The sequence below is a fragment of the Anser cygnoides genome, chromosome 1, assembly GCF_040182565.1.
Source record: "Anser cygnoides isolate HZ-2024a breed goose chromosome 1, Taihu_goose_T2T_genome, whole genome shotgun sequence".
Classification (NCBI taxonomy): domain Eukaryota; kingdom Metazoa; phylum Chordata; class Aves; order Anseriformes; family Anatidae; genus Anser; species Anser cygnoides.
Window position 1 is genome coordinate 147,336,560 of NC_089873.1, and position 27,533 is coordinate 147,364,092.

Consider the following 27,533-nt stretch of genomic DNA (forward strand, 5'->3'; position numbering starts at 1 on the left):
TAACCGCATCACGTGCACAAAAAGCGATGGCTGGGATGCAACGTAAAGAGCAGTCTGAAGTCTGCCAGGCGGCTGCATTGTAAGAGAGAGGGCTGGATCTGAAGCTCAGGAAAATCAGCAACACTATACCACTGCTTCCAGCAGTGCCTGTGCAGAAAAAAAAAAAAAAGAAATGCCAGAAAATGAGCTACAGCTTCTTACATCTCTGGAGTAACGATAGGCTGTTTGCTTTCCTTTTGTAAACTATTATGAAAACCGAAGCATATTGAACATGTCTTGACTTTTTTTTTTTTTTATCTGCCAGTGGTGCTTGTGGCAGCAGACTGGAGTGATTGCAGTGATGAGCAGAGGAACCAGCTCCCTGGCTGCCGGCCAGCCAGCCTGCGTCCTCTCCAGTAACCAGCTTATAAACGACAGGGAAATGATGTAGTTCCGAAGAACAGCTGAGGTCAACTGCTGGAATCTGTTGTTTGATGGGTTTTTAAATATTTTCCTCCAGGCCACGGACCAAAGCTGCCAAGATAGATGGAAGCACTTTTTAAGAAGAGGGCAGGCTGCGTGTTAAGGTGCTAGATGCCCAGCTCCCCGTGGTGTGGCAGCCAGGGGACAGCAGGAAGGGACGGGGACACTGGGCCAGGTTGTGCAACTGAGGCAGGAGCCATTCCGTATCAAAGCCAAATAAAGAAAGAAGGGCCAGTTTCCCAACTTCTTCAGATTCATAGGCAAAATCCCTCTGGAACATCTGCTCCTTCCAGATCTCATCCTCAAACCTATGAAATATCACGATTGCTGCTGATTGTATGGGATTCCTGGCAGTGACAAGGAAAATGACACCAAAAAGTTTTTTTGTCAAGTCAGAGGCAGAAAAGTAATTCAAATGCAAGCACCGTCTCCTTAGCTAATCCTACTCAAAAAATTGTTTCCTACTATGAGATAAAAATGCATGTTAAATCCTCTCCTGTTTAGAAGAAAGTCATTTTAGAAGCAGTCATTGGGTAGACTACCTCCAAACAGCATTTAAAGCATGGCAGAATCTTTGTTACATATCTGTTAGCTTCATTTACCACCAAAGTGAAAAGACGTTCGAGCATCACAGAGCATCCAGTGTTGCTTCTAGTCACAGGAAGAAGTTTTCTCATCTGCAGGAACCCGAAGCTCTTGCTGCTCTTTTCTTGAGCAAGATTATCTGTGGGCAAGCCAGGACCGGCGAGTCACTGCTGGGTCACTGGGAGGCAGATCACACTTTGATGCCTCACTTCTCTTGCCCATAACACGCTAGGGTGGTAGGACAAAAACCATGTGGGTTCATCGATTATCAGCCAGGGAAGTGTTTGTGATCAGTGTAAGCTCCTCACAGCACAGCCTCTAGCGCTTCCTGCAAGAGTTTTTGATTTGAGCCACAGTTGCTCCTTCAAACAAGAATTTATGCAGAGTTTGTTGGCTTAATGCTGAGTATGTTTGGAAAGAGGTGGGGGTTTTAACCATAACAGCTTGCTATGAGATAAAAAAGAAAAAACAGCAAAACAGGTTGAAGGCAGACTTGGTTTCAAATATGTTAGTGGCAATAAAAACATTCACATTTGTTCCAGTAAATTTAGCATCCAAAATGAAGCTTTAATGCTACCTCTATTTTGTTGTTGTTCATGTTGAACTTGCATATTTTGAATGACAAATGTGAAGAAAGTACTCTGAGAAATCAACTTTCAATGTTAACACGCTTTAATTGTTAACAGTGACCTATCCTACCCCATCCCGTCCTGTCCAACCCTATCCCAGGTATGTTTTTACCCTGCTCATCAGAGAGGAATGCGAATGCCTCCTAACCATGCATTAAATGGTGCCTCTAGCAGCTGTCATACCTGGTTTGCTCTCTTCCCTTATCATCTCCCCAGGGCAAGATGTGTATCTGAAATGTTTTGGTAGAGGTGTTTTTTTAGACGTACATGCTGTTTCTATTAGATTAGACAGATCGAAGAGGTACACTTGATGCTCGCAGTGAATGACAACACGCTTTTGCAATTCCAAATGTCATCTTAATTGTTTGCTGTATTTATTTCAACATTTGTTTTTCATGGTTTTTTGTTTGTTTGTTTGTTTGTTTTTGTGGCTTTACCCCCCCCCATCCCTAACACGAGCTGCTTCATGCTTCTTTCCCAGAGTTCTCTAAAAACTATTTTTGTGACGATATATTAAAAAATTGCTAGCTCTCTACAAGTCATCCCTATCCCAATCCGAAGCCAATGTCCCCCTCATGACTTTCTGTCGAAAGTTGCTTTTTAATACAGGTTATTTCTCTGAGCTGGCTGATGCTTCCTCTGTGCAAACAAGCTGCTTCAGCAAAGGGAAAGGGTGAGCAGCTGGGCTGGGGGATGAAGTGGGAAATTCTTCAGCTGTTTTCGTTGCCAAACCTAACACATTGTGTACCTACACCATCCTCACATGGTCACCAGGCTCTAAAAAAAAAAATAAAAAAAAATAAAAAAGAATAACAAAAAAAGGGAACAAACAAACAAAACCCCCATCGTACAGCAGCCATGTCATGTGCCCTCGAGCATGTGGGAGAGGAGGACAGCTGCCCTGAGCCTGGTCCTGTGATGAGGATTCTGCATGATAAGCCTTTACATGAGCTCCTGTGACAGCAGTATATCTGCTGCCCTGGGATGTGTGACCGAGAGCGTTTCCTGCACTGAGTTATTTGGTGTGAGGTTACCAGAAAAGGGGAAGTTCCCTGTGTTGCGCTGTTCCCTGTAACCAAATGCAGGATCAGAATCCAGGCCCCTAATTCCCAGAACTGAAAAGAGACAGAGGGAAAAACTCACAACCTTGCTGAAAGACATGAGGCTCAATTTCTTGTCCCACGCACTCTTTCTAAAATCTGGATCAAAGACTGCTGAAAAAGCTGTCCTGGGAGCACAGAGGTGGAAACTGCGGGGCTGTCTTGGACCAGGACAGCTGGTCTGTGCACCCCAGTGCAGCAGTGCCAGCGTGGGCTGCCTGCTATGCTGGATTCAGCCAGATGAGCCGTGCTGGTGTAAGCATTCAGTACCCACGCTCGGGGGCTGCGCTGCTTCCACTTCAACTTGTCTGATTGCACCGGTGCGAAAACTACAGACGAGCCTCAGCAGCCTCAAATCCCAGGGAATCGTTTTTTGACTCGGGGCCATGCCGAGAAAAGGCAAGACGGCGCTTGTTCAGTCAGCAGACGAAAGTTGTCATACTAGAAATACCATTATGGCAAGATTAGCGGCGTACGGGACTTGTAATGATCAGTTACCCTACCAGCACATAAATAAAAGGACAAGCTGCTGACAAAAAGCCTTCATATATTCGTCGTAAATAAAAGTAAAGATGATGGCTGTTTTCCAAACCAGGAGGAGGAATGTCAGTTTTTGTTTGACCTCTGGCACATCCCTTGGGATCGACTTTTTTTTTCCCTCGGGAGGATTATGATAAAATTCCCATGGTGGCTCGCTACGGCTCTTTTATCAACATTTAGCCAAACATCTGCAGGATATCAGGCTTCAATATATACAGATTAAATCAGCTCTGGAAAAAGTATCAGTGCTCTCCTGCAAAGCATTAAAGGGGAGGCGTTCTTTATGAGCTTGGCAGAAGAGCACGAAGCACTGAATAAACTCTCGTAATTTAGGAAAGGGGGATCTGTGTGTTATTTGTGTTTAAAAATTAAAAATAAAAATAAAATAAATTTGAAAGTTGAATCTGAAGAGCAGCAAACTCTCGGTGCTGCCTGGGGAGGTTCTCAGATTGGACGGGCCCTTCGCCACAACCGGTGCCCAACGCATTGCATCGGCTCACGGCAGCTCTGATGTACGTGGGTAACCCCTGCAGCCCGAAGGCTGCAGTCACACGCAGGCTTTCAGCAAACCTGAGTATGACTTCCCAAACACCACACCCCAGAAAAAACACCTGCCATATCTCTGCAAGGTGTTCTCCACACAACCATAGTCTTCAAACCTGGAGTCCCTGCATTCCTGAAGGTACACAGCGGTGTGGATACAACCATAAGCACAAATTGTATGTTAATTTTTTAAGCTCTTTTAAAACTAAACAGACTCTCCAGAATTGCTTTCAATGAAACTATGTGTTTGAGGAGTTAGAGCACCATGTGGTTAATGCAGATGGCACAGATTTTGTTTAGCGAAGATCCTGTGCTTTTTAGGGGGTTGCCATTAGCTGGCCTGGCTACTATGATTTAGCTTTAGGAGCTTTAGGAGCTAAATCAGAGTTATAGAAGGGAATGAAAACGGGAAGGGTAATGATGGCAAGGCAAGGTGGAGCTCAGCTAACACCCTACCTGAAAGGTGCTGGCCTGCCAAAGAAGCAACACCCATAATAAGGGGACCTCTCCGAGGTCAAGAAGGAGGGCAACTGAACCAGAAGTGCCTTGCCAAAGCTTAACAGGGGAGACTAATTTTAAAGGGGAATTTTATGCATGGGCTTCACTCCATCCAGCTCCAATTCTGCACTCCATGTGCCCTGAATAAACAGCACTCCGTTTGGATGCGTCTGTGTTTGGATCACTGCAGCTGGGATTCGCTCCTCTTCCCTTCAGCCACTTACACATTTGGGTCGGGTCTTGGCTAGAGGCTTAAAACCTCGGCTGGTTTTAAGACAAATAAATGACAGTTTGGAGATAAACATTATACCATAAAAAATGTAAATGTTTATACCATAAAAAACACCATAAATACAGTGTTTTTTCCCCTTCTAGAGTATTTTTCCGTGGTTTTGCACAAACAGATAAGTGCTACCTGAGCCCTGTGTAACTTTGGTGTTGCCTGCAGTGAAGTTGTTAAATACACACTCGTCATCATTGTTTAAGTGGCTATGCCACCACAATTAAATGTGTAAAATGATTCATGCTCAGATTGGTTTATTAGGAAAGCACAACAGTTTCCAAACACAGGTTAGAGAGGCAGATGCATTTCAAATAAAAGTATAGTGCAATGTGCGGTGGGGAGAGCATAGAGTGGAATTAAAATATAAATACATATATATAAAGAAGTGCAAGATTCATTATTCTTAAGAAAGTCTCAAGGTTGTTTCTTGACTGGTTAACCATGAGGACCCACCAATGTGCCAGATGCTGCCCAAGCCCACATTGCTCACGCCGTCCGTCCATGCCACGTGTGCCACCGGTGACTCAGGGCAGGGACAAGAGAGTCAACCTGAAGGGCTAGAGCCAGAAATACCATCTGGAAAAAAAAAAAAGGACTGATGAACTCAGCGTGCCTGCTGGGTTTCGGACTCTTCATGCATCACCTAATGCAGCCTAACTGAACTGCTGAAGTGCAGCAACAGTGACATTTCAGACCCGCCAAGCGCAGCAATAATAAATATGCCTTTGGACACCAGCGATTTGACTCCATGCTCCACCCAAGAAATGGGAACGGCACCGTTTGTATTCATGATTATCCTTAGCTAAGTTGCCATGGAACAAAGCCCGGCTAATCCTAGTGGACTGATTTGGGAACAATCTCTAATCTTATTGCCTAATTCTTTATCACTCCCATTAGGTCAGTTTTTTATCCAAGCCGTAAGAGCGGCGAGGTTTCCAAGCTGTCATCGCGCTGTGCTGACTGGTGGCAGCACAGCCCTCTAGCTAAGCGGAATAAAGGATGTTGTTTCTCTTTGAATCAGGGCGAGGAATTTTTCCTTCCCATAGTAGATGAAATCTCCCTTGAGTTTTCCTTGAATTCATAGGATTCAGTACACATGAATTCATTTGTTCCTCCAAGCCTGGAAATTGCGAACATTGTCAGAGAGACCTCCTCATTTGCCAGCTAAATGAATGTTTCAGGGGATGTGCATGCAAGAAGACAGATGGGCTTTTGAAAGAGTTTGCTGGGTTTTATTTTCCTGTTGCCAGCTTCACAGCCACCTTGCATCTATCACCAGTCTGACCTCATTTATTTTTCCAATAACAATACACAACATTAATTCCAAATACTTCGCCACCCTCCTGGAAACGAGGCGATTCGTGCTAGCATCCCCTGGTGACTGCAGCACAGAAGGAGCCTGAGATAAATGGCCCCACGGTTCAAATAAATTCATGGGGTAAGAGGTCGTGCTGTGTCCTCTAGGATGGGTCCACAAGTGCACTGGGAGGCTCTCAAGGTGCCTCCTATCTCACATATGGTGACACAGCTCTTAAGAACAAGGTGTGTGCGCGCACGTGTGTGGGTGTGTAAGCACCGTGGTGTTATGAGAATTATTATTATCACAGGAATAAACTTGTGGCCAGGTAGTGGAAAGGAAAGGCTGGGAAAATGAATGTTGTTCCTGTTTGCAATTTGCTCCTTACAGCAACGCGCACACAAAGACCTCCTTGAATGAGACCCTGGAAAAGATCATGCGAGCTTCCTGCGTGGAGCTAAGCTCGCCCTGATCAAAGCCCCCGTGATATTCCCCTTAAAATAAATAGCAACAGAAGGTCACCACGCCACTCTGTTGTCTGCTAGAGATTATGGGGAAGAAAGTCCTTTCATTTCAACCCTCCCCACTGAAACAAATTTCAGAAGGATATTAAAAACAGCACTGACAACAGAGGTATTTAAAGAGAAAGAGTTTTTTGATGAGACAGATGGCAACTGTAATTAACTTCAGCATTTTCTCCCATAAACCACATAGTTCAAACTCAATTAGATGGCTTTTTTTTTTTTTTTCTTTTTTAATTGAATAACCCCATTTGCACCTAATCAGCAGCCAGTTCATATCCAGACAGCTCCACAGCCAGCCCTGGGAGGGGATGCTGCCCAGGCCAGAAGCCACGAGCAGCTCGGGCACCCACTGCCTGCTTACCAGCGACCAAACCCCTGGGGCAGGCGCCGGAGCTCCCGTTCCTCCGCAGGAGCAAGGAGGACAGAAATTTTGCCTCAAGTGTGACAGTACACGTTGTCTTTGCAGCCTGCTCGGTCCTTGAGCCCTGTTGTGGAGGAGGTGCCCAGATCTGGGTGATGCCTGCAGCATCCTAGGGCAACAGAGGCACAGGGAGGTGTCCCCTGTCACGCTCTGAAGGGGAGATGACAACCTTGAGGAGCCCAAGGAACGGTGCTGGGGTGGCTGGGCCCCCCAGCAGAGCCACGCTCAGTGCCTGCGCTGTGTCTGCCTGTTGGAAGAGCCCTCCAAGTTCACCTGGTCCAACCACCCCCCTACCACCAATGTCACCCACTAAACCATGTCCCTGAGCACCACGTCCAACCTCTCCTTGAACACCCCCAGGGACGGTGATGCCACCACTATGGGTGAGCCAGCGATTTAATTTTCTGTGTTATTTATCAGCAAAACTGGAGTCTTCACTTCAGCTGTTTGGACACAAACCTACTGACATAATGCAGAGTAGATAAATCATTCCAGTTCTGCTGCAAACCCAGAGGTACGCAAGCCCTTCCTTGCTGCTTCGAGGCTGCAGCGAGGGCTACTCCAGCGGTCCCGCCTAAGGTCATTTGTCATGGATGTTTTGTCAGCTTGTCTTGCTGCAGGAGATTATTACTAAAAATTAGCATTTGCTTCCAAGTTATGTGACCTTCTATTATATCTTCTTGTTTTGAATGTTAAAAAATATATATATTTTTAATGTAAAAACAAGTCTCCTTCCTTGGAGGCCTTCCAAAGCCGCCTGGAGATGGGCCTGGGCAGCCTGCGCTGGGTGGCCCTGCTGGGGCAGGGCTGGGCCTGGTGGCCTCCAGAGGGCCCTGACAGCCTCAGCCACCCTGTGCGCTGAAACGGCCGTACAGCTTCACCTGGGCCTCCTTACTGGGAAGTTTGAAGGGATTTCTTATTGGCAGCTTTGGAAGATGGAATTATTTAAGTCTTCTAACTCTCCTTCCTGATGCTTTGTGCAATACCTTATCGCAGAATAATATCTAGAGAAGTCTGAAAGCGAGGGAATTACAGATTTTTCATTTTGTTTCCCTGTAAATAAGCAGGAAGGTTTCAGATTCCCATGGCCAAGGCAGTATATTTGGGTTTCCCCCTACTTTCAACTACATTACAGCTGTGTCAAGGCCAAGCCGATCATTTGACTTGTCCAGTTTCATCACTGTCTGCAGCAATGAGTGCAACAAGAAAAAATGCTGGAGCAGGCCCAGACCCCAGCTAGTCAATGTAAAATAACGAAGTTTTGGGGTTTGTTAGCATTTTATAGCTGTAAACAGCTTTTGTCTCAGGAAGTTGAATGGTGCACAGCCTCGTCCCGGAGTAATCCATGAGGATTTCAAGGGTCCCCTGCCCAGCAGGCTGACATCTGGTAGCTTCCACTGCACTCAGTGCTGTTGTGGGTTACTTTTTGGAGATTGCATCAATCTTTTAAATACTGTTGTTAAAAACACGCATGCTGTGGGAACGGGATAACTGCACGGCAGGGAGGGGTGTCGAAGAAAATAAGGGCTTTAAACCTGAGGACTCTGGATACGGCAGTGAGGAAATCAGCCTCAGCAGGGCCAAAACTAATTCACCACAATATGGAGAAAAGCCCAGAGTCCCTTTCTGAACCTATTGTTGATGTATTATTATTCCATATGTGTACTCAATATGTCTAAAAACCACGTCCTGGAGCTGATCTGCTGATAAATTGCTCTGTGGCTCCCTCTAATGGATAATTTGACCAGAAGCGGGTTGAGGGTAGCAGCAAGAGGCAAGGTAAAACAGCACTTGCTCTAGCACAGCATCGAGATCTTTGTGGCAGGATCATTGCCTGGTGCACCAAAACGCAACGCTGTTATCGTTCCCCATCCAGCTGTTGCTTTACTTTTACCTCAGCTGCTGTTGCAGCTCTGCTCAAAAGGGTTTGACGGAGCAGGCACAGCTGAACGAGGAGGCGATGGGCCCCGGCAGTAGGGTGGGAGAGGTGGGAACGCCGGGGCGGCTGTCGAAGGCCGGATGGCACCCAGGGGTGCTGCAGGGGACAAGGGGGCAGAGCAGCCCTAACCTCTCCTAGCACGTTGCACTCCTGCAGTTGCAGCGACCACCAAGGAGGTTAGCACAGTCCAAAGGGGCTAAAGTCTGTTCAGTGTCCGGTTCTGAAAATGATTTTGTCTCTGAGATCTGCAGGAAGTCAGATGTGAAAAGAGAAAAGAGAAAGCTTTAACAGAACAATCTCCCGTCTGAACAAGTGACACTAGTAAAAGTCATGTTTTGTTTGTGTGCACATGGGTATTTATATCCAACACATTTCTACCTCGGATGCTCATGGATACCAGGAGCTTTTAGTCTGCTTAAGGGATTGTTTGTGTCAACCCCAACCTGAAGATAGCCATGATTTTATTTATTTATTTAGATGAAGGTAATATTCCATATTGTCCATTATTTCTAGTCCTGACTTTAAAACCAAGATGCTGTTCTAGAAGTGGAGGAAGAAGAACAGTGGACAGCACACTACAGTACATTGCAGAGCAGAGTCTGGGAACAAGAGGAAAACTTTATTTGACAAAGTTTTCTTTCGGTGCAAAGTTTTCTTTTGTACCACTGGAGGAAGCCATCGGGAATCAATGCCTGTTTTTTCCACTGAGTTTCATTTAAACTCTAGAATTTGAGGTTTGGGGTATCAGAGGGTTGTGCACCTTGAAAAGTCAGTACTAGCATAAGCACCTGAGACAGGTAATCAAACAGCTTCTGATACTGATACAAGCCTTGGTTGCAGTCAAGGATTTTCTAGGTGCAATTGAGCTACTCCTCAGCTTCAATAGAACATGTCTGGCTCACCACAAGGATATATGATTGCAAAGCAGTAAGAGGAAAGGCGGTATGTACTGCAAGGGCAAGGGAGAGACCAGGACTGCCCTTTCCAGAGACACCCTGCAGTTATATTGACCTGGGCTGGTCATGAAATGACAAGGCCAGCTTTTTATGAGGTGGAGATGGCAACACTTCTCCGGCAATTAAAAAACAAAACAAACAAACAAACAAAAATAACAACAACAAACAACAACAACAAAACACAAGAGACAGAGGAAAAAAAGATAGACCTAATATGGTGATTGTACAGTTCAGAAGAAAGTACTCTGTCAAGTATGTGAGGCAATAAAAATAAGCAAAAATTACTTTGATTTGGCTTCTACTAAAGGGACTAAAAATAAATGCTCCTTCTAGAGGCCCCTTTGCAGAACAGGGAATTAAGAAGTACACATTTATTTTAAAACATTAATTTTGAATCATAAATGTTTTCCAGTTTCTGAAAAACATTTTTTTTCCACAATAAATTTTCTCATTAATACAAGAATAACAAGTACCATTAATATTATATAAATGTTCGTGTTCCAGTGGTTGCATTCCAGATGATACTTTTGATCTAAATCTTAAACAACATCCTGATATACCAAGACAGATATGTGGATACTCGTGGGTATGCTGAAGGACATTAAAATGTTTATTGCTAAAAATAAAAATTCTTGCAAGGATCTCGTCACAAACATCAAAGGAAAGGAAGCTGTGATCTGTAACAGAAATGGCCTTTGCTGAAAAATGCCTGAGTTTTCTACAGAAGGCTACTATCAATTTGACTGATTGAAGGCTTGTGAAAATGCACTTTTAAAACATGACTGGACATTCAGTGCAATTATTAACCCATTTTTTTTCTGATAAGAATGAAGATGAGTTTTTATTGCACACATGGCCACAGCTAATTTAGCTTGAAAAAAAAAAAATCCTCTGAAGTTCCTTTATTCTTATTTTCCATTTTGTACTTTCCATCAAGTGTTCTGCACAAAAAGGACTCAAAGCTGTGTTCTTACAAGCACACACAAGAGAGATTCCCCTTTTAGGACTGGGGTTGTATAAAAGGAATCTCTGTTCTCATTAATCTTGCCTAAAAGTACATATAAAAGCATTTTCTCAATAATATATATAACCTATAAAAAAAAAATCTTTAAAAGTTCAGAGAATCTTAAAGTTGGTTGCTATCAGTGTAATATCCAAGTATATATTGAGCATACATTCCAAAGTCAGGAAAGGATTGTGCTGTGCGTACTTACATTAACATGCATTATTTATTATCGCAAGGAAAAACTAATACTTGGGAAACAGGAAAAACAAATCTTCACAGACTTCTGTGCTGTCATGAATAAATTACTTTGTTTTGTTTGTTGACGTTCAGTTAACTCGATTCTTTCTACTCTGAAATGCACTCCACAGGACATATAAAGCAGCAAGCCACAGAATGCATTCAAATCACTTACGTACAAATAGAATGCAGTTAGGCCACTCTTAGAAGTTTTACAAAATAACACTGAAAACTCACAGATATTTTATATACAATTTTTCAGTGTTAAGTATGCATAGGTTGCCTATGTTTGTGATGTTTAGAGATAACTGATCAATGCCCATGTGGCAAATCAGGCGGCTGGTGCTATTAGTTAAAAAGCAAATATTTGACTTCTCATTTGACCAAAAAATCACTTATAAAATGGTTTGTTTGATTGTTTGTTTAGTACACGTTAAACTAAGTCATGCCAGCGTACAGGAAAGAAAACACAAGGTGTTATAAATGTAATGTGAAATGCTGACATGTATTACATATTTTTAAAGTATGTATATAATCATAGTTTTGAAGACTATTACAAATCATAAACAGAAAGGTTAGAATTAAGCTGCAGCCCTACACATTCATCATTGTGCCTCTTAGTTTCTCATAAATCTTGCATTCTCAAAAATTTAAATTGATTTATCCAGCTCTGATATTTTCTTAATTGACCTTTCTCATTCCCAACATGCAAACTAAGCCAAAAAAACTTTCTTGCATGCCTGTACTTCTGAAACACAGTTATTTGACCGCAATTTACTTACATGGAAGTTTCTTCGAAACAGGTCATAAAAGCAGCATGGCAGCAAACAGTTCAGCTTCTTCCCCTCTCTTCTCCTTTTAAAAATACATAAATAGGAGCTCAGCAATGGCTGTGGTGACCTCAGTGCACTCATGTCAGTAACATATGCTCTGCATCACAACACAGTCAGGATGTGATGAAAAAAAAACCTCCAAAGTACAAAACTGTAAGTACAGAGGCAGCAATCCTTCAGTAATTATATTTTCTACAAGATTTCTTACATCTAAAATGTCATGAGATTAAACAAGAATTATATTAATATACAAATAGAGGGGAAAAAATTAAATACATACAACCAGCTATATTCAATCCCAAAATTATTATTATGCATGAAAAAAAAAAAAGGAAAATCCAAGCTTATTTTTTTTTGTCTCTGTTGCTTAAATGAGACCCCATTCCAGCCCCACTCCAAAAGGAGCTGTACCTTCTGTACACCCTAAAATTGTGGTTCCAAACAGGCTTCTCCTTTCTTTCTTTCTTTCTTTCTTTCTTTCTTTCTTTCTTTCTTTCTTTCTTTCTTTCTTTCTTTCTTTCTTTCTTTCTTTCTTTCTTTCTTTCTTTCTTTCTTTCTTTCTTTCTTTCTTTCTTTCTTTCTTTCTTTCTTTCTTTCTTTCTTTTCTTTTCTTTTCTTTTCTTTTCTTTTCTTTTCTTTTCTTTTCTTTTCTTTTCTTTTCTTTTCTTTTCTTTTCTTTTCTTTTCTTTTCTTTTCTTTTCTTTTCTTTTCTTTTCTTTTCTTTTCTTTTCTTTTCTTTTCTTTTCTTTTCTTTTCTTTTCTTTTCTTTTCTTTTCTTTTCTTTTCTTTTCTTTTCTTTTCTTTTCTTTTCTTTTCTTCTTTCTTTCTTTCTTTCTTTCTTTTTCTTTCTTTCTTTCTTTCTTTCTTTCTTTCTTTCTTTCTTTCTTTCTTTCTTTCTTTCTTTCTCTTTTTTCCTACTAAGGTAATCACTTCATATCTGTATGTATCACCTATGGAGCCACTGTGATACTGTATCTGGAAAATACTGTTGCCTACTGCATTTCTCAGCATAGGCTATAAATAGCCTTTTGGTGATGGGGGAACACCAGAGAGATGTCTTCATACATTTAAGGTATGTAATTACATTTTTGTCAGGCAGCAGCAGCCCACAGGATTCAGAGAGGGAAGGAATTGCAGTGTCTGTAATAATTGTACTGTAAATAAACTTTTGGGGGGTTGCCCCAGTTACTATCTCCTGACCTGATCATGTTTCTACACCAAACTCCACCTCCAAAGGAAAACTGAAGTTAAAACTACACAATACTGAGCCCAAAGGGTCCCTCTGCTAAAGAACAGGAATGAATAAGACAGTGGTGCACAATACCGAGCTCTTCTTCAAGAGGTTAGGTGGGGAAAAAAAAAGTGTATGGTCGCTGGAAGCAAGGTTGGGTGACATGGGAGGACTACAGGGATGCTACTCGCCTTTGTAGAAAGAGAATTCACATGGCAAAGGCTCAGTTAGAACTGAAGCTAGCCAGCAGTGTGGAGGACAATAAAAAAGGGTTTTTAAAGTATGTTAACAGGAAAAGGAAGACCAGAGCAAACGTTGGTCCGATACTTGATGAGGACAGCCACCTCACAAACAGGAGCATAGACCAAGCAGAGATGTTTAATGCATTTTTTGCCTCTGTTTTCAACAGATGGGCTCTGGGACCCCAGCTGCCCTGAGTTGGAGGGTTGTGACTGCAGAAATTATAAACTTCCAGTCAACCCCCAAATTTGTGCGGGATCTGCTGCTCCACCTGGATGGATATAAGTCCATGGGGCCTGATGGGATTCATCGCAGGGTGCTCAGAGAGCTGGCTGATGTCACTGCGGGACATCTCTCAGTTATTATTCAACTGTCCTGGGAATCTGGAGAGTTAACTGGAGGCTGCCAAATGTGGTCCCAGTTTCCGAGAAGGGCAAGAAAGAAGATCCTGGCAATTACAGGCCTGTCAGTCTCGCTTCTGTGCCTGTTAAAATTATGGAGAAGATTATTCTGGGAGTTACTGAAAAACTCCTAAAGGACAATGCAGCCACTGGTCAGAGCCAACATGGGTTCACTAGGGGAAGGTCATGTCTAACAAACTTAATTTCCTTCTATGACAAGATCACCCAGCTAGTTGACCAAAGGAAGCCAGTCAACGTAACCTTTCTGGATGTCAGTAAATCTTTCAATACTGTCTCTCACAGTATCCTGGACAAATGACCAGAATACAGTTAGATAAAAGCATAATAAGGTGGGTGAACAATTGGCTGACAGGCCAGGCCCAAAGGTTTCTTGTAAATGGGGTTACATCAGGATGGCAACCTGTCACTTAGCGGGGTTCCCCAGGGATCCATTTTAGGATCAGTCCTCTTCAGTGTTCATAAACAATTTGAATGTAGAGTTGAAGGTTTTTTGACAAATTCATGGACAATACCAAATTGGGTGGTGATGTTGACTCCGTCGAGGGTGGTAAGGCCTTGCAGAGAGATCTGGACAAATTAGAGAGCTGGGCGATCACCAACAATATGGATTTTAACAAGAGCAAGTGCCAGATTCTGCACCTGGGAAGGGGCGCCCCTGGCTATACGTACAGACTGGGGGACGAGATGCTGGAGAGCAGCACTGCAGAAAGAGAGCTGGGGATTTTGGTCAAAAGCAAGCTAAACATGAGCCAGCAGCGTGCCTTGGCAGCCAGGAGAGCCAACTGCACCCTGAGTGTATCAGGCACAGCACTGTTAGCCCAGTCAAGGGAAGGGATGGTCCTGGTCTGCTCTGTGCTGGTGTGGCCTCACGTCATGTGCTGTGTGCAGTTTGGGGTACCACAGTCTAAAAAGGGCATAAAGCTATTAGAGAGTGTCCAAAGGAGGGCTATGAAGATAGTGAAGGGTCTAGATGGGAAGAGGTATGAGGAGCAGCTGAGGTCCCTTGGTTTGCTCAGCCCCGAGCAGAGCAGGCTGAGGGGAGGCCTCATGGTGGCCTGCAGCTCCCTCACGAGGGGAGCGGAGGGGCAGGCGCTGAGCTCTGCTCTCTGGGGACAGCGACAGGACCCGAGGGAACGGCACGGAGCTGGGACAGGGGAGGGTCAGGCTGGGGGTTAGGGAAAGGTTCTGCACCCAGAGGGTGGTCGGGCACTGGGACAGGCTCCCCAGGGCAGTGGTCATGGCACCAAGGCTGGTGGAGTTCAAGTGTTCGGACAATGCTCTCAGACACAGGGTCTGATTTTTCGGTGGTCCTGTGTGGAGCCAGGAGTTGGATTCGATGATCCTTGTGGGTCCCTTCCAGCTTGGGATATCCTATGATTCTATGAGCTTAAATTATACTGGTGGGCTAATGAGAGTTAATTCTATGCTTTGTACTCTAACATATGAAACAAAATTAGCAACAATTTCAACTTTATTTCAGAGAGTATCCAACGTCTCATGTATAGCAATGGGCATAATTGAAACAAACTATTTCATTGGTAATTCTTGGAAGTGCTTCACTTGTATTTCATTCTTAACTCAAAAAAAAAAAAAAAATATCAGTGTTTATACTGAATATTCACCCATCTCCTCAGCATCTACAACAGGTCATCTGAGGGAGAAACAGTACGTCCCCAGCCTGATCTTTTTATTGGTGTCCTATAGCCCGTTAGAGTAATTAGGTAAGTCAGTTCAGATTCCAACAGATCTTACTACACATCTTAAGGACCTCAAACTTAGTATCGTGTAAAGGAATGGTGAAACAAAATTTTCTACTGGAGAAACTGGAGAGTGGCTATCATATATAGATTCAAAGAGATTCAGCACCCTGTAAATCAAGGTAGAAAAAAATCAATGCAGTCAGCTGGTTCAAAAAAAAATGGAAAAAAAAAAAAAGTGGAAGGAAAAGCATTGAGCCTTGATGATGGATTCCCTGAGATCAGAGTACGTGATCATGGTAGAGAAACAAGCAGCTGTCAGCAGCGATGCATCAAACTGTAAAGGTCACACACCACTTTCAAGTCAAACAAGACCTTCCTTGATTTTTTTTTAACTAACAACAAAAAAACAACCTACCACCATCGTGTTGTCAGCCAATATTTACAACTGCTCAAGTCTAGGCGAAACTTAGCCTGAGGAAAATGAAACTTTCCTTGAACTACCTCCACTTATAATCCATGCTCCATGCAATTATACTTATTTTTTTGAAGAGTTAATATGCAAATAGCACAAAAGCAAGCATGCAAAGTAACAGCGTACACATCCCAGTTTTCCCTCATTTAAATCTAAAACAAAAAAAAAAATCTGAAGCAGACCAGGAATTTAGGCAAACCTTGCTTTCCTAGGCTGAACACTGGAAGGTTGAAGTATTCAGAGCAGAACTCCGGGGTAATTTTGCATCTTCTGTTGCCAAAGGAGCTTAAAATACATTGGACATGAAACATTTTGCTTGTGATCTGGAGTAAAAGAAATGGCCAGTGCCAGGTTCGTGTTTTGTTTTTTTATTATGAAAAGATTAAAGCATTACATTTCACCAGATACAAGAATTTTATTTCTTCTGACGTTACAAACATCTGAATTATCAAGAGAAAATGTTGAGCTATACAGTCTGACGTTAATTCATCAATTTAATGTATATTAGTACATGCTTAAAACATGGTCAAAATACAGAATCACAATCAGTACCATGATGCTTTTAAATCTGAGAAAAGACAAAGAATTGAGTGCAAGAAATTTCCCACAAATGACTATACACTCAATTACAACCTCAGAGCAGAATCATTCCAGAACAGTTGGTAGTTACTCATGCCTGGCTCATTCACATTTAATTTGGTAAGAACTTTCATTTTAAGAATTTGATAAAAACATTTTAAAAAATAAGACATTTAACAAATGTGAAAAAACATGTTCATTCTTCATGGGAATATAAGGGTTGCTTGCCACTCCAGTCCTGAATTGCCTGTATGTTTTACAAATCTTTACAAAACTAATTGTATCCATTTTGGTTTCAAAAACATAGTACATCCAAAAAAATAAAATGACTCTACTGATGGGTAATAAAAAGACATGAACATGTATTTAAAATGACTTTTGTCATTTGTAAATCATTTCAGTAAAACAGCTATAAGACAAGTTAAACATAGTACAATAAACCATGCATCTTCTGACTTGTCAGATCAGCTAAACTACTCGGTTAACATACAGCAACACTTTTCGAACACTTTTGTAAATTCCGCTTTTCTAGCACAGGGGAAAAAACACCTTAAATTTGTTCTTCAAGTGGTTCAAGGCTGTCCAAATGTTTTTTAGGTGCATCATCACTATGACGGCTTTGGCAATGGGTTAAATGTTTCTTAAAGCCTCGGGGAAAATTTGATTCAAAATTACACCGTGGACACTTCAACAAACTTTGACCATGAGCAGCAACGTGGTTTTTAAGAAGAGACTCCAAGAGAAAAGCCTTGCCACATATTTTGCATTTGTATGGGCTTTGAACGTTATGCTTGTTGACTAAGTGATGCAAGACAGCACCTTTTTTCATTGCACGACAGCAACAAATTTTGCAGTAATACTTTCCCTTGCCACGCTTCATGTATTTTGCTATTTCTTCCTCAGAAATGAAAGCCTCTTTCTCCTCGGTAAACTGCAGCACGCACTGCGGCTGAAGGGGAGTAGACACATCCATTTTGCCCTCTTTGCTGTAATCAGACGATTCCATGTCATACTGCTCTTGGTCACTGTTGGATTCTTGCTCCTTCATCTCCATCGAGTCCATCTCTGTTTTTCCACACTCGCTGCTGTTTAGTTCCGAATCCGAGTTCTCCTGGTTTTCCTTCCTGGGCTTCTTTTTCGGGCACGAGTATAACATGTCTTCTGGTGATTCTTTGGCTAATATGGATTGTTCGTCCTGTGAAAACAAGTCATCCAGTGGTTTCTGATCATCTAAACTTTGAGAAAGAAAGTCACTCTCACCAGACTCACTAGGTGTCTGGGGCTCAGAGGAAAAACCTGCAACAGACTTATGAGACTCGGAAAACAGCATGTTTTTCTGGATTTCAGAAGGTACAGTAGTTTCAGTGTGTCTCTGGACATCAGAAGACAAAGAAGCAGCAGGTTTCTGCATCTCAGAAAATACAGCTTGCTTTTGAATATCAGGGGATACAGCAGATTTATGGGAGTCAGTAAAAATACCTTGTTTGGGGGTTTCGGAAGAAACACAAAGAGACTGTTTCTGGGCCTCAGAGAAGAGGCCATGTTTGTAAATTTCAGGAGAAGTTGATTTCTGAGACTCTGGAAAAGAAGCATGCTCCTGAATTTCAGGGGAAATGGGAGCAAGTTTCTGGGCTTCAGAAAATAGGGCATGCTTCTGGACCTCAGGAGAAACAAGAGCTGACTTCTGGGCTTCAGAACATGAGGCATGTTTATGGCCTTCAGCAGAAGCAACAGATGTAGACACCTGATTCTGAGGTTCAGAAAAGACAGCACGTTTCTGGACATCGGCAGAAACAGCAGGATTCGATTTACGTGACTCTGGGAACAGAGCTCTTTTCCGATGTTCAGAGAAATGGCCCCGTTTCTGAACCTCAGAGGAAGCAGCAGAGGTGGACTTCTGAGATTCAGAAAAAAACATAGATTTCCGTGACTCAGAGAGTTTCCAAGATTCAGGAGACACCGAAGCAGAAGGCTTACGAACCTCAGGAAAGAAAGAAGGCTTCCAAGAGTCAGACGAAACAGCATGACTAGACTTCCGAAGCTCAGGAGAAACAGAGGGAGAATGCTTCCACGTGTCTGGGGACAGAACAGGTTTCCAGCCTTCAGGGTAAACAGATGAGATGGGTTTCCATGGCTCAGAAGAAACAAGAGTAGACTTCTGGGATTCAGAAAAGGACGTAGACTTCCACGAGTCAGAAACAAGCCTCCTAGGCTCTGGCGACGCAACAGGGCCAGACCTTCGGGACTCGGGGCAGACCTCCGGGACTCTACGGACATGGAGGGCTTTGAAGCCCAGGGAGAAACAGTAGAAGACTTCTGCATCTCATGAGGCGTAGATCTCCAGTGTTCGGGGGAAGCAGTGGGACCAGGTCTCCATGACTCCGGTGAAACCGCGGGAGCAGGCCTCCGGCTTTCAGGAGAGGAAGCCGAAGCAGGCCTGCGCGTTTGAGCAGGGTGCCGCCGGGGCTCTGGAGACACAGCCGGGGCATACCTTCGTGGTTCGGGGGACACGGCTGGAGGAGGTTTCTTTGGCTCTGGGGACACGCCTGGGGAGTACCTGCGGGGCTCCGGAGACACGGCGGGAGAATGGCGGCGGGGCTCGGGTGACACAGCAGGGGAATGGCGGCGGGGCTCGGGTGACATTGCTGGGGAGTGGCGGCGGGGCTCGGGTGACACCGCTGGGGAGTGGCGGCGGGGCTCGGGTGACACTGCCGGGGCTGGTTTCTGGGGATCTGGGGAAACAGCAGAGGCTGGCTTCTGCGGGTCTGGGGAAACACCAGTGGCTGGCTTCTGCGGGTCTGGGGACACAGCAGGGGACGGCTTCTCTGAGTCAGGGGACACGGCTGAAGCTAACTTCTCTGGATCTGGAGATGCAGCCTGGGATGACTTTTCTGGATCTGGGGACGGGCCCTGGGCTGACTTCTCCAGGTCTGAGGAAGTACCCTGAGCTGACTTCTGGGACTCCGGAGACCCTGACGATTTCTGAAGCTTGGGGGAAACACCAGGTTCAGACTTGGGGTGTTCGGGAGAAAGGGCAGCTTTGCGGGACTCGGGGGAAAGGGTAGGTTTCTGTGGCTCCGACGTGCCACTCTTTTTGGAGGAATCGGAATCTCCTTCTACCTGTTCTTTCCTCTCCTCATTCCATTTCGCAGGCGCTGCGTGTTGTGCTGTGATGTGGTAATACACATTGCAATACATCTTGCTGGTAAAGAAACACTTGTGGCAGTGAAACAGTTTTGCGCTTTTTTGATAAAATATAAGTTTACCCAAGCCAGCAGCATCCATCTCATCACAGTACTCTGGGTGTATGGTGCCCATGTGAATTTGTATGTTTTCATAGTCCGTTCCTCTGAAGCTGCAGTGATCGCACTCTAAGCGCTCTGTGGTTTTACGCAGTATCTGCAACATGTCCATTTTTCTACAGCCAGTAATAGTGTTCACAGCACTTCCCCTTTTAAAGCGCAAGCTTCAGAGTTCCTGCAATAAAGGGAAAAAATCTGTATAGTTAGCTCTCAATGTCAGTTTCAGCTATTTGTCATTCTTAAATACCTGAACGTGCTTCCCTCCCCCCGTTTTAGAAAGCATTGCTCTTGCAGGAGCACTAACTGCTCCATAAGGAAATCCAAATACAGGCTTCTCCACCTTTTCCAAGTCATCATACATCAGCGGAAAACAAAGCCTGTGTTTAACAGCAGGCCTTCCCATCGATGTGAAAACTCCACAAGTAAACCATAAGAGCCCAGGTAATGAAGAGCTAAGTTTAGATTCCACTTGATAAACATGACTCGCTTTCTCAGTTGTTCTTTCTTCCCAGACTGGAAGCGTTTTTGTTTACATTATGCGTGTAAACTGAACTCAGAAAGTACTTTGAGACAGTGCCATTGAAAGAAAGCCATTTCAAAACTGCATCTTCACCATAAAATTTCAAAACAACTCAGCTGGTTTTGACAAAGCCAGAAAAAAAGAATTTCAAGGAGAAAACAGTAGCATAAAGCATAGGCTCTTCTTTCCTGTTAAGCACTATTTGCATTTCACTATACACGAAAAATAAAAGTTGCTGCTCATAAAAACTTTATCCATTATGAGAACAATTTTTTTCCACTCCATTTTTCCATCTTGCTGCCCTAACACCACCAAAAAAATACTGTTTCAAAAAAAAAAAAAAAGGAAAAAAAAAAAAAGCAGTGACTTTTCTCCCATTTGTGCAGTTGACAGCCCTCCGTATGCAAAACATGTTTGTTTGGGGATAGGATGGAAAATTCTCAAAATTACTGTTTTTATTAGACCTCAAAAAAAAAAAAAGGAAAGAAATGCAGCATCTGAAATGTAAATTTTAATGATTTGGCTAGATTCCATTACCTACAACAAAAAGTTACCCAGATTAGCTACAGCAATAAACAGAAAACAAAGACTAACCATGTTGTGTAAGTCATTTTCACCTAAAACATGAGAGTTATCGCTATGCTAAAAAAGCATATTTGGACATTTCTCAGTATTCATGTGAATTGAACTTATTTTTGTTTTTGTTTTTTTCTCATAGGTTCAAATTAAACAGGTATTACACGCTAACATGCCAACCTAATTTGGGGTTTTTATAAGACATGCTGTTTCAAAACACGAAGTTTGTGTGTCAATTTAACATTATTTTTCCTGCCTAAACACATATATGAGACTAATAACAAATCTAAAAATGTGCATCTAATGCAGGTTTTCGTAAATTATTCCTGAAGTGTTTTTAACCCTGGTTTCTTACGAAATGAGACATACGCAAACACGCTGCCCTTCAGTGGATGCCAACCAAACTGGACAAAGCAATACAGTCTCAGGCTGTACAGCTTTCATGAGACTCAGTAAAAGAGCAGAAAAGCTAAAGAAATATCTCCACTGAGGTGGTAAAGGATGAAGACTTCACTTAACAGTTACCGGCTCTGTTCAGCCTGTAATCAGTACACGAATGGTCAGTACGCAAATAGTCGGCAAGCCTGCAGAACAAGCAGCGGCTGGCTTGGGTTATAATTAGGGAAAAAGGGAGGGAATTAAAAATACTGCAGAGGTGAGCTGGTTTGGAGCAGGGACAGAATGAAAGCAGAGCAGCGGTACTGCTAAAGCAGGACATGGACACAGCAAAAAATAGGAAAGGGGAACTGGCTGAGGAGCAGGGGGCACGAATCCACAAGAAATAAAGGTTCACCAGTTCGGTTGCTCAAGGAACGACTTCTTAGCATGCGCTATATAAAAGCAGTTTACACTAAATCACAGGAATAGGCAGCTTTTCAAAGAAATGAGACTGTATTCCAGTCAGGAATCGTGGTGGGTCCATGGGTAGAGCCTGAAGAGGAATCTTGCTTTATGTATATGAGAGAAATGAACAGCACCTGACTGGGTGCCATCTACGCACGATGAGAAGTCACTGCGCTGCTCTAGCGTCTGAACTGGAAGGGCCCTTTGGGTATAACCTGCTGATTTCCAGCACTATCAGCAGCCATACAGAAGACTTTTAGTTGCAAGACCCACCAAAATGTCATTGTTGACCACAAGACACTTCACAACATCTTATGACTAATTTTGTATCACAGTAAAAGACCAAAACAAAACAGGAAGCCAACAGTGCTCAATGGCCTGTTTCTCTGCAACAGCAAACAACTTGTTGGAAAAACCCACCACAAGCCATGTCCTAACACTCCAAAAGTCCTAAAAGTCCTCAGGAATTAGTGTGTGTGTGTTGTTGTTTTTTTGTTGTTTTGTTTTGTTTTTTCAGTTGGGGGATTTGGAGCAATGACGGGAGATTTCAATTCGAAAGCCAAAACCACTGATCATATGAGCTATAGAACAAGAATGCTTTAACCAAATCTCAGCAGAACGTAATTAGGACAATAACAACATACCGCACTAATCACATCTTCAGAACTGGAAGAGAATTTGAAATCGGTGGTAATCCTGAATTCTCTGTTTTCTTTCCTCTAGAGAGCAAAATAAAAAATGTCTCTCCGAACTGTGTTTATCACAACATATAACAAAGTTTACCAGGCAGTCTCTTCCACTCTTTTCATAGAATCACAGAAAGGTTTGGGTTGGAAGGGACCTCAAAGCCCACCCAGTTCCACCCCCCTGCCATGGGCAGGGACACCTCCCACCAGACCAGGCTGCCCAAAGCCCCATCCAGCCTGGCCTTGAGCACCTCCAGGGATGGGGCAGCCACAGCTTCTCTGGGCAGCCTGTGCCAGGGCCTTACCAATCTCTGAGGGAATAATTTCTTCCCAATATCTAATCTAAATGTAGATTTTAGTTTAATGTCATTACTCCTTGTCCTGCTGCTACACTCCCTGACAAAGAGTCCCTCCCCAGCCTCCCACCCTACCCTTTTATTTAGCCCTACCTTACTTTACAATGGATGCTTCCATTTTCTTTCCAAGTGTACCAGTGAGAAAAGGTCCCTGGCTCCTTTCCCCAAGCTGCCCAAATTGCTGCTAAACTGTTGTGACCAGGAGGTAATTCTGGCACTGGAGAAGTTTCAGGCACTTCCTCGGTTGCTCCTCCAGATGTTCAAATGTTGACGTTCAAGCCCCTGGCGTACAAAGCAATGTTAAAGTGCTTTCTCCTACACCGCCACCACGCACCACGTTTGGCTTTGTAACTCCAGCACGCTGCAGCTGGCAGTCGCTGTAGAAAGTGCCTCTCCAGCTGACGTCCCTACGTAATACTGAGCACGACATCTTTGGTACTGCAGCGTCTTAGTCCACAACTCTATGGACTAGTCCACCTAGTTTTAGAGATTTTTGCCTTCAGCTCCTGCACCGGCACTTGTTTTGCGCTGGATCGTGCCTCAGAAGCTGCCTCGCCTCGCTGGGCACACGCCTGAGGAAGAGCACGTCACTGTTTCCTAAGCAGTCGCGAGCCAGCCAGAAGCCATACGCTCCGCAACCAGGATCCACGGCCGAGGACCTGCACGAAATGCGATGTAGCACGTGCTCGGCAGCATCTTTGGGGCAACACTGAACAATACGGACCACGCTCCTTCTGCCCAAACGTTTTACCGCGGCCATCGAAGGGACCTAGCTCCGCGCTGCTCCAGCTCGTACCCACAGGACCGCACAGCGCACTGGACCTCCCTTAACCGCTATTTCCACATGCCCTCCTACTTCCCTCACTCGGCTGCAGCACCAAGGAAAGGAACACACACACACAGCCGAACAGAACTAGTTATCTGGTCTAAGGATACATTGGAGCTGAAGCAGAAGCCTGAAGCCCAGCATTTATGCTTGTCCTGTGTCCTCATCCTGCCTTCGCTTCCAGACAAGGTGCTGATGACAGAGGGAACCAGCGCGGAGATTCGGGAGCTTGTAACACCAGGTTTTAGCTAAAGGCAACCAAGACTTCTTCAGACTTTCCCTGAGCCATGAAGAGTCTCCGCTGCTGCTCCACCGGACATTTCTCCTCATCCCCTTCTTCCACTCATGCCTAGAGCCTACACTCAGAGGTTCCTACCACCAGCCACAAGCTCTCCCCTCTCTCCACAGAGAGGTCAAAGATCCTTACTAATTCCTGTCCCCGCACTGCAGCTCTGGCCCCAACCTCCTCTGCCACAAAAGGACAACAACTCCTCAGCATGGGAAAAGGATTGGTAACGAGGGTCCAAATCTTCCTGAGAAAAGAACAACGATCACTACTTTTCTTGCGTGGTTCTCAACATGAGAGACTGAGGCCACGACCTGGTAGAAAGAATCAGTACCCGAGAAGTCAGGGGCAATGAGAGAACCGCGAATTCGGACTGTGTCCATTACAGGGCAACCACGGGGGGCGGCCAAAGAGCAGCAGCAACCTCTGCTGTGCGCACGTTAGACTGAGCGACGGCCCAAGGTAATGCACAGGGCGGACAGACCTCCTTGTTCCCTCCCAGGCAGTGCTTACGGCCACTTGGGTCAGTTCCTGGACTCAGCACCCCACCACCCACGAGGGCCCCGCCATGGAACTAGCTGCGCTTCCCAACACCTCTCGAAAACCTCCCAGCGGTACAAAAGAAATCTGCAGGAGACACCGTGCACCAGCGAGCATCCAGCCAGCGGGTGGCACAACACAATGACTCTGGCAGCTAACAAAATGTCTCCGCCGCTCAACCTCATTCCAGTTCCATAGCTACACCTCCACTAATCGTTTCAGATTATTGTTATTTTAATAAACATTTTACACTCGGTACTGCAACATTTAACATATCCTCGCATCTCTCCTGTACAGAGGATAAGCTGTGATCGTCATGAGGCAGTGCCAGAGGGAAGCAACGAAGGCCTCGAAGCTAAAGATCTACGCTGCCTGCGAGTACAGAAAATTACAGGTTGTTCTTAACGTGACACGCAGAATTTCAGAACGCTGCAACAAGTAGTCTGCCTGCCGCATCATTCTTCGAGATCAGGCCATCCTGGCTCTCACTGACAGAAGGAGCTGTTCCTCTTTTCCTCTTGATAAAGACTCAACCCTAGTGAGCCACAAGCGGAGAATGAGGACGTGCAACACACATCGGCGATGCCAGTGCAGCCAGGAAAGCCCACAGAAGGTCCTATATTTTATATGATTCCCTATGCCCACAGTGGATTCTCCACACCCAGTGTGACTTAAAAATGGTGCTGCCATTCGCACAACCTCAAAACGACGGGCAACACACCAGCAAGAAGTGGAGGTTTCCAGCAACCTCCTACTGATGCGCACAATGCCATTCCAGCGGTTATTAGGTTCATGACACGAAGGATGAAGTAAGGCCATACTCCTAGGAATGCTCCTCCTGTGAATTCTCCTAGGAAGAATTCTCCTGTGAATTCTCCTAGGAATTCTCCTCCCTAGGAATTCTCCTAGGAATTCTCCTCCCTTTGCAGAGGGACACCTTCGCAATTCTACCCTGACGGGCACCGTCACTGCACAGGGAAGATGGATATTTGTTTTTGTCTGCAAACCTTGGAAGTTTTTCCATGGGCAAACAGTTCAGCCACATCTCCTGTCAGTGAAGACTGTAAATCTTGTTCCCAGCACAAGGCGTCTGGACACAGCTGCATCGTTGTCGCTATGAGCAGGAGCAGATCCAGACTACTGTTGTGCTTAAGCAAAAGGGAAAGTGACACACTGCTGCGGTGCCAAGAAGTAGTCGGCAGCCTGGTGGCAACGTGACGCTTCTCCTGAAGCTGCATCCCTGTGTTGTGGCTGACAGAACACAAGTTTAGCTCCCAAAGGGAGCAGCACATAACCATCCCTGTGGTGTGGCGGAGCGGGAGGTGAGAGGGTCAGCAGGAGGTGAGAGGGTCAGCCCCAATGCCCTGGGAGCAAGAGAGGCAGCGCTATGCTCTTGCTAACCCACGGGGTCCACCTGTGTGCTCACAACCCACCTGCCGGCCACCAGACAACCCACACGTGCAATGTCCCACCAGCAACCATCGCTGGACCTGGCTGGACATCACTGGACACGAAAGAGAGGTGCACACACCGTGACCTAACCGGGCAGCGCCACCGGGAGAGCGTCAGCCACCAGACCCAGGCAGGAGGCTGCTGCGTGATGCGGTGCCGGGGGTTCGAGTCCGAGACCGCTTCGCAGGGACATCGAGACCTGAGGCACGTGCGGATGGCTTCGGAGGCGTGAAGGAGGCAGCGCTCCCGCTGCCCTGCGGGACCTCAGCCTGCGCTGGGAGAAGAACAAGCCCACGGAGCCACACCGGCGCTAACACGGGCGCCGGGAGCAGCCTCACATACAAAGTAGCAGCCGCAAGCCCCGGGGCGGGCGGCTCGAACCCCTGACGGGGCTGACGCCAGGCTCACCACAGGGCACGGCCAGCCTCCGGCAGCCGGCCCCGCAGCCCCGCGCCTCCAGCACGGAGCCACCCCGCTGCCCGCCGCCGGACACAGCCCGGCCACGGCCTGCGAGTCCCCGCCGTGCCCCAGCCCCGAGGCCCGCCGGTTCCCCCCCTCACAGCGGCCGGGCCCCGCCGCCCCCCGCTCCCCCCCCCCCAACGGCCGCCGGCCATTTTCCCGCCCCCCCCCAACGGCCGTTACCCGCTCCCCCCCCCCCCCGCTCACCGCCGAGGCGCCGCCGGGCCGCCGGGCCGGGGAGGGGCGGGGCTCGCGGGGGCGCCGGGAGGGGGGGAGGAGGAGCCCGCCCGCCGGCCAATGGGAAGGCGCCGACGGAGGGCGAGGCCCCGCCCACTCGCCGCCGCTCCCCGCCCCCTGCTCCCCGGGCCCGGCCGGGTCACGTGGCGCCGCCGCGGAGGGGCGGGGGAGGCGGCTCGCGCGGCGGCCGTTGGGGCGGTTGGCGGCCGTTGGGGGGGCGGCGGGCGGAGGCGGCGCCCTCATGGCGGGGGCTGCCTCAGGCTGGGGTCCTCCCTCACACAGCCTCACGGGCGAACTGGTCTACACAGCGCGAAACGGCTCGGCTTTCCTTTTTTTTATCTCTTTTCCCAGAATTAAATCGCCTACATGAGTTTCCCTTAAAACGCTAGCATCCCTCATGGGCTTTCTCCGCTCCAACATCTTCCCACAGCTCCCTTCCTGGCTGATACTCAGTTATAAATCTAAATTATGTCAAATTCGGAATCTGTTCCTAGATTCTAAATGAATTTTTCATCAGTCCCCGTTAGACATGTTCAGCAACACCTGAAAAGACTGTGTTTAATTCACGTCAGGAACCCTTTGTCAATCCAATGCAGTACACTTTTACAATACAATACAATGCACTTTGACAATACGATACGATACATACAATACAACACACTTTTTCAAACCGTCGTGTAAATGCCGCTCATCACCAGAGCTGCGCCATGCAGAACTATGCTGGCTGGATTCGCTGCACTTGTTCAACCTTTCTATTTTTGTTGGCCCCAATGTGGTGCTAGGAAGGGTCCTTCCATATCAAACTTCCATTTATCATGGCATTACTTAAATCGGCGTGGGATGAAGCTCACTATTTGGCCAAGACGAGATGATTTTCCCCTTTACATTATTTGTGTGGTTGTGTTTAGTTCTGCCTGTTCCAAGACCTTTGCGTTATTTATTTTGGCTGACAT

The 27,533-nt window shown here is 45.5% G+C and overlaps 1 protein-coding gene and 1 long non-coding RNA gene across 2 annotated transcripts in view; both read right to left on the reverse strand.

The window, feature by feature from the left end:
- The window catches only part of LOC106048954 (uncharacterized), a 33,577-nt gene extending 21,342 nt beyond the window's left edge, over positions 1 to 12,235 (reverse strand). Inside the window, exons 1-2 of the long non-coding RNA XR_010826953.1 lie at positions 11,803 to 12,235; positions 5,094 to 5,216 (exon numbers count right to left, since the gene is read on the reverse strand). This is a non-coding gene — a long non-coding RNA (uncharacterized lncRNA). The remainder of the gene's footprint in view (positions 1 to 5,093; positions 5,217 to 11,802) is intronic.
- Positions 12,236 to 16,270: 4,035 nt separating this feature from the next.
- Positions 16,271 to 26,579, reverse strand: CHAMP1 (chromosome alignment maintaining phosphoprotein 1). The gene is given in 4 exon segments (XM_066985262.1): positions 16,271 to 18,750; positions 18,753 to 19,974; positions 22,383 to 22,457; positions 26,551 to 26,579. Coding segments are annotated over 2 exon segments (2,862 nt in total). The 5' UTR covers positions 19,912 to 19,974; positions 22,383 to 22,457; positions 26,551 to 26,579; the 3' UTR covers positions 16,271 to 17,047.
- Between the last annotated feature and the right edge of the window lie 954 nt (positions 26,580 to 27,533).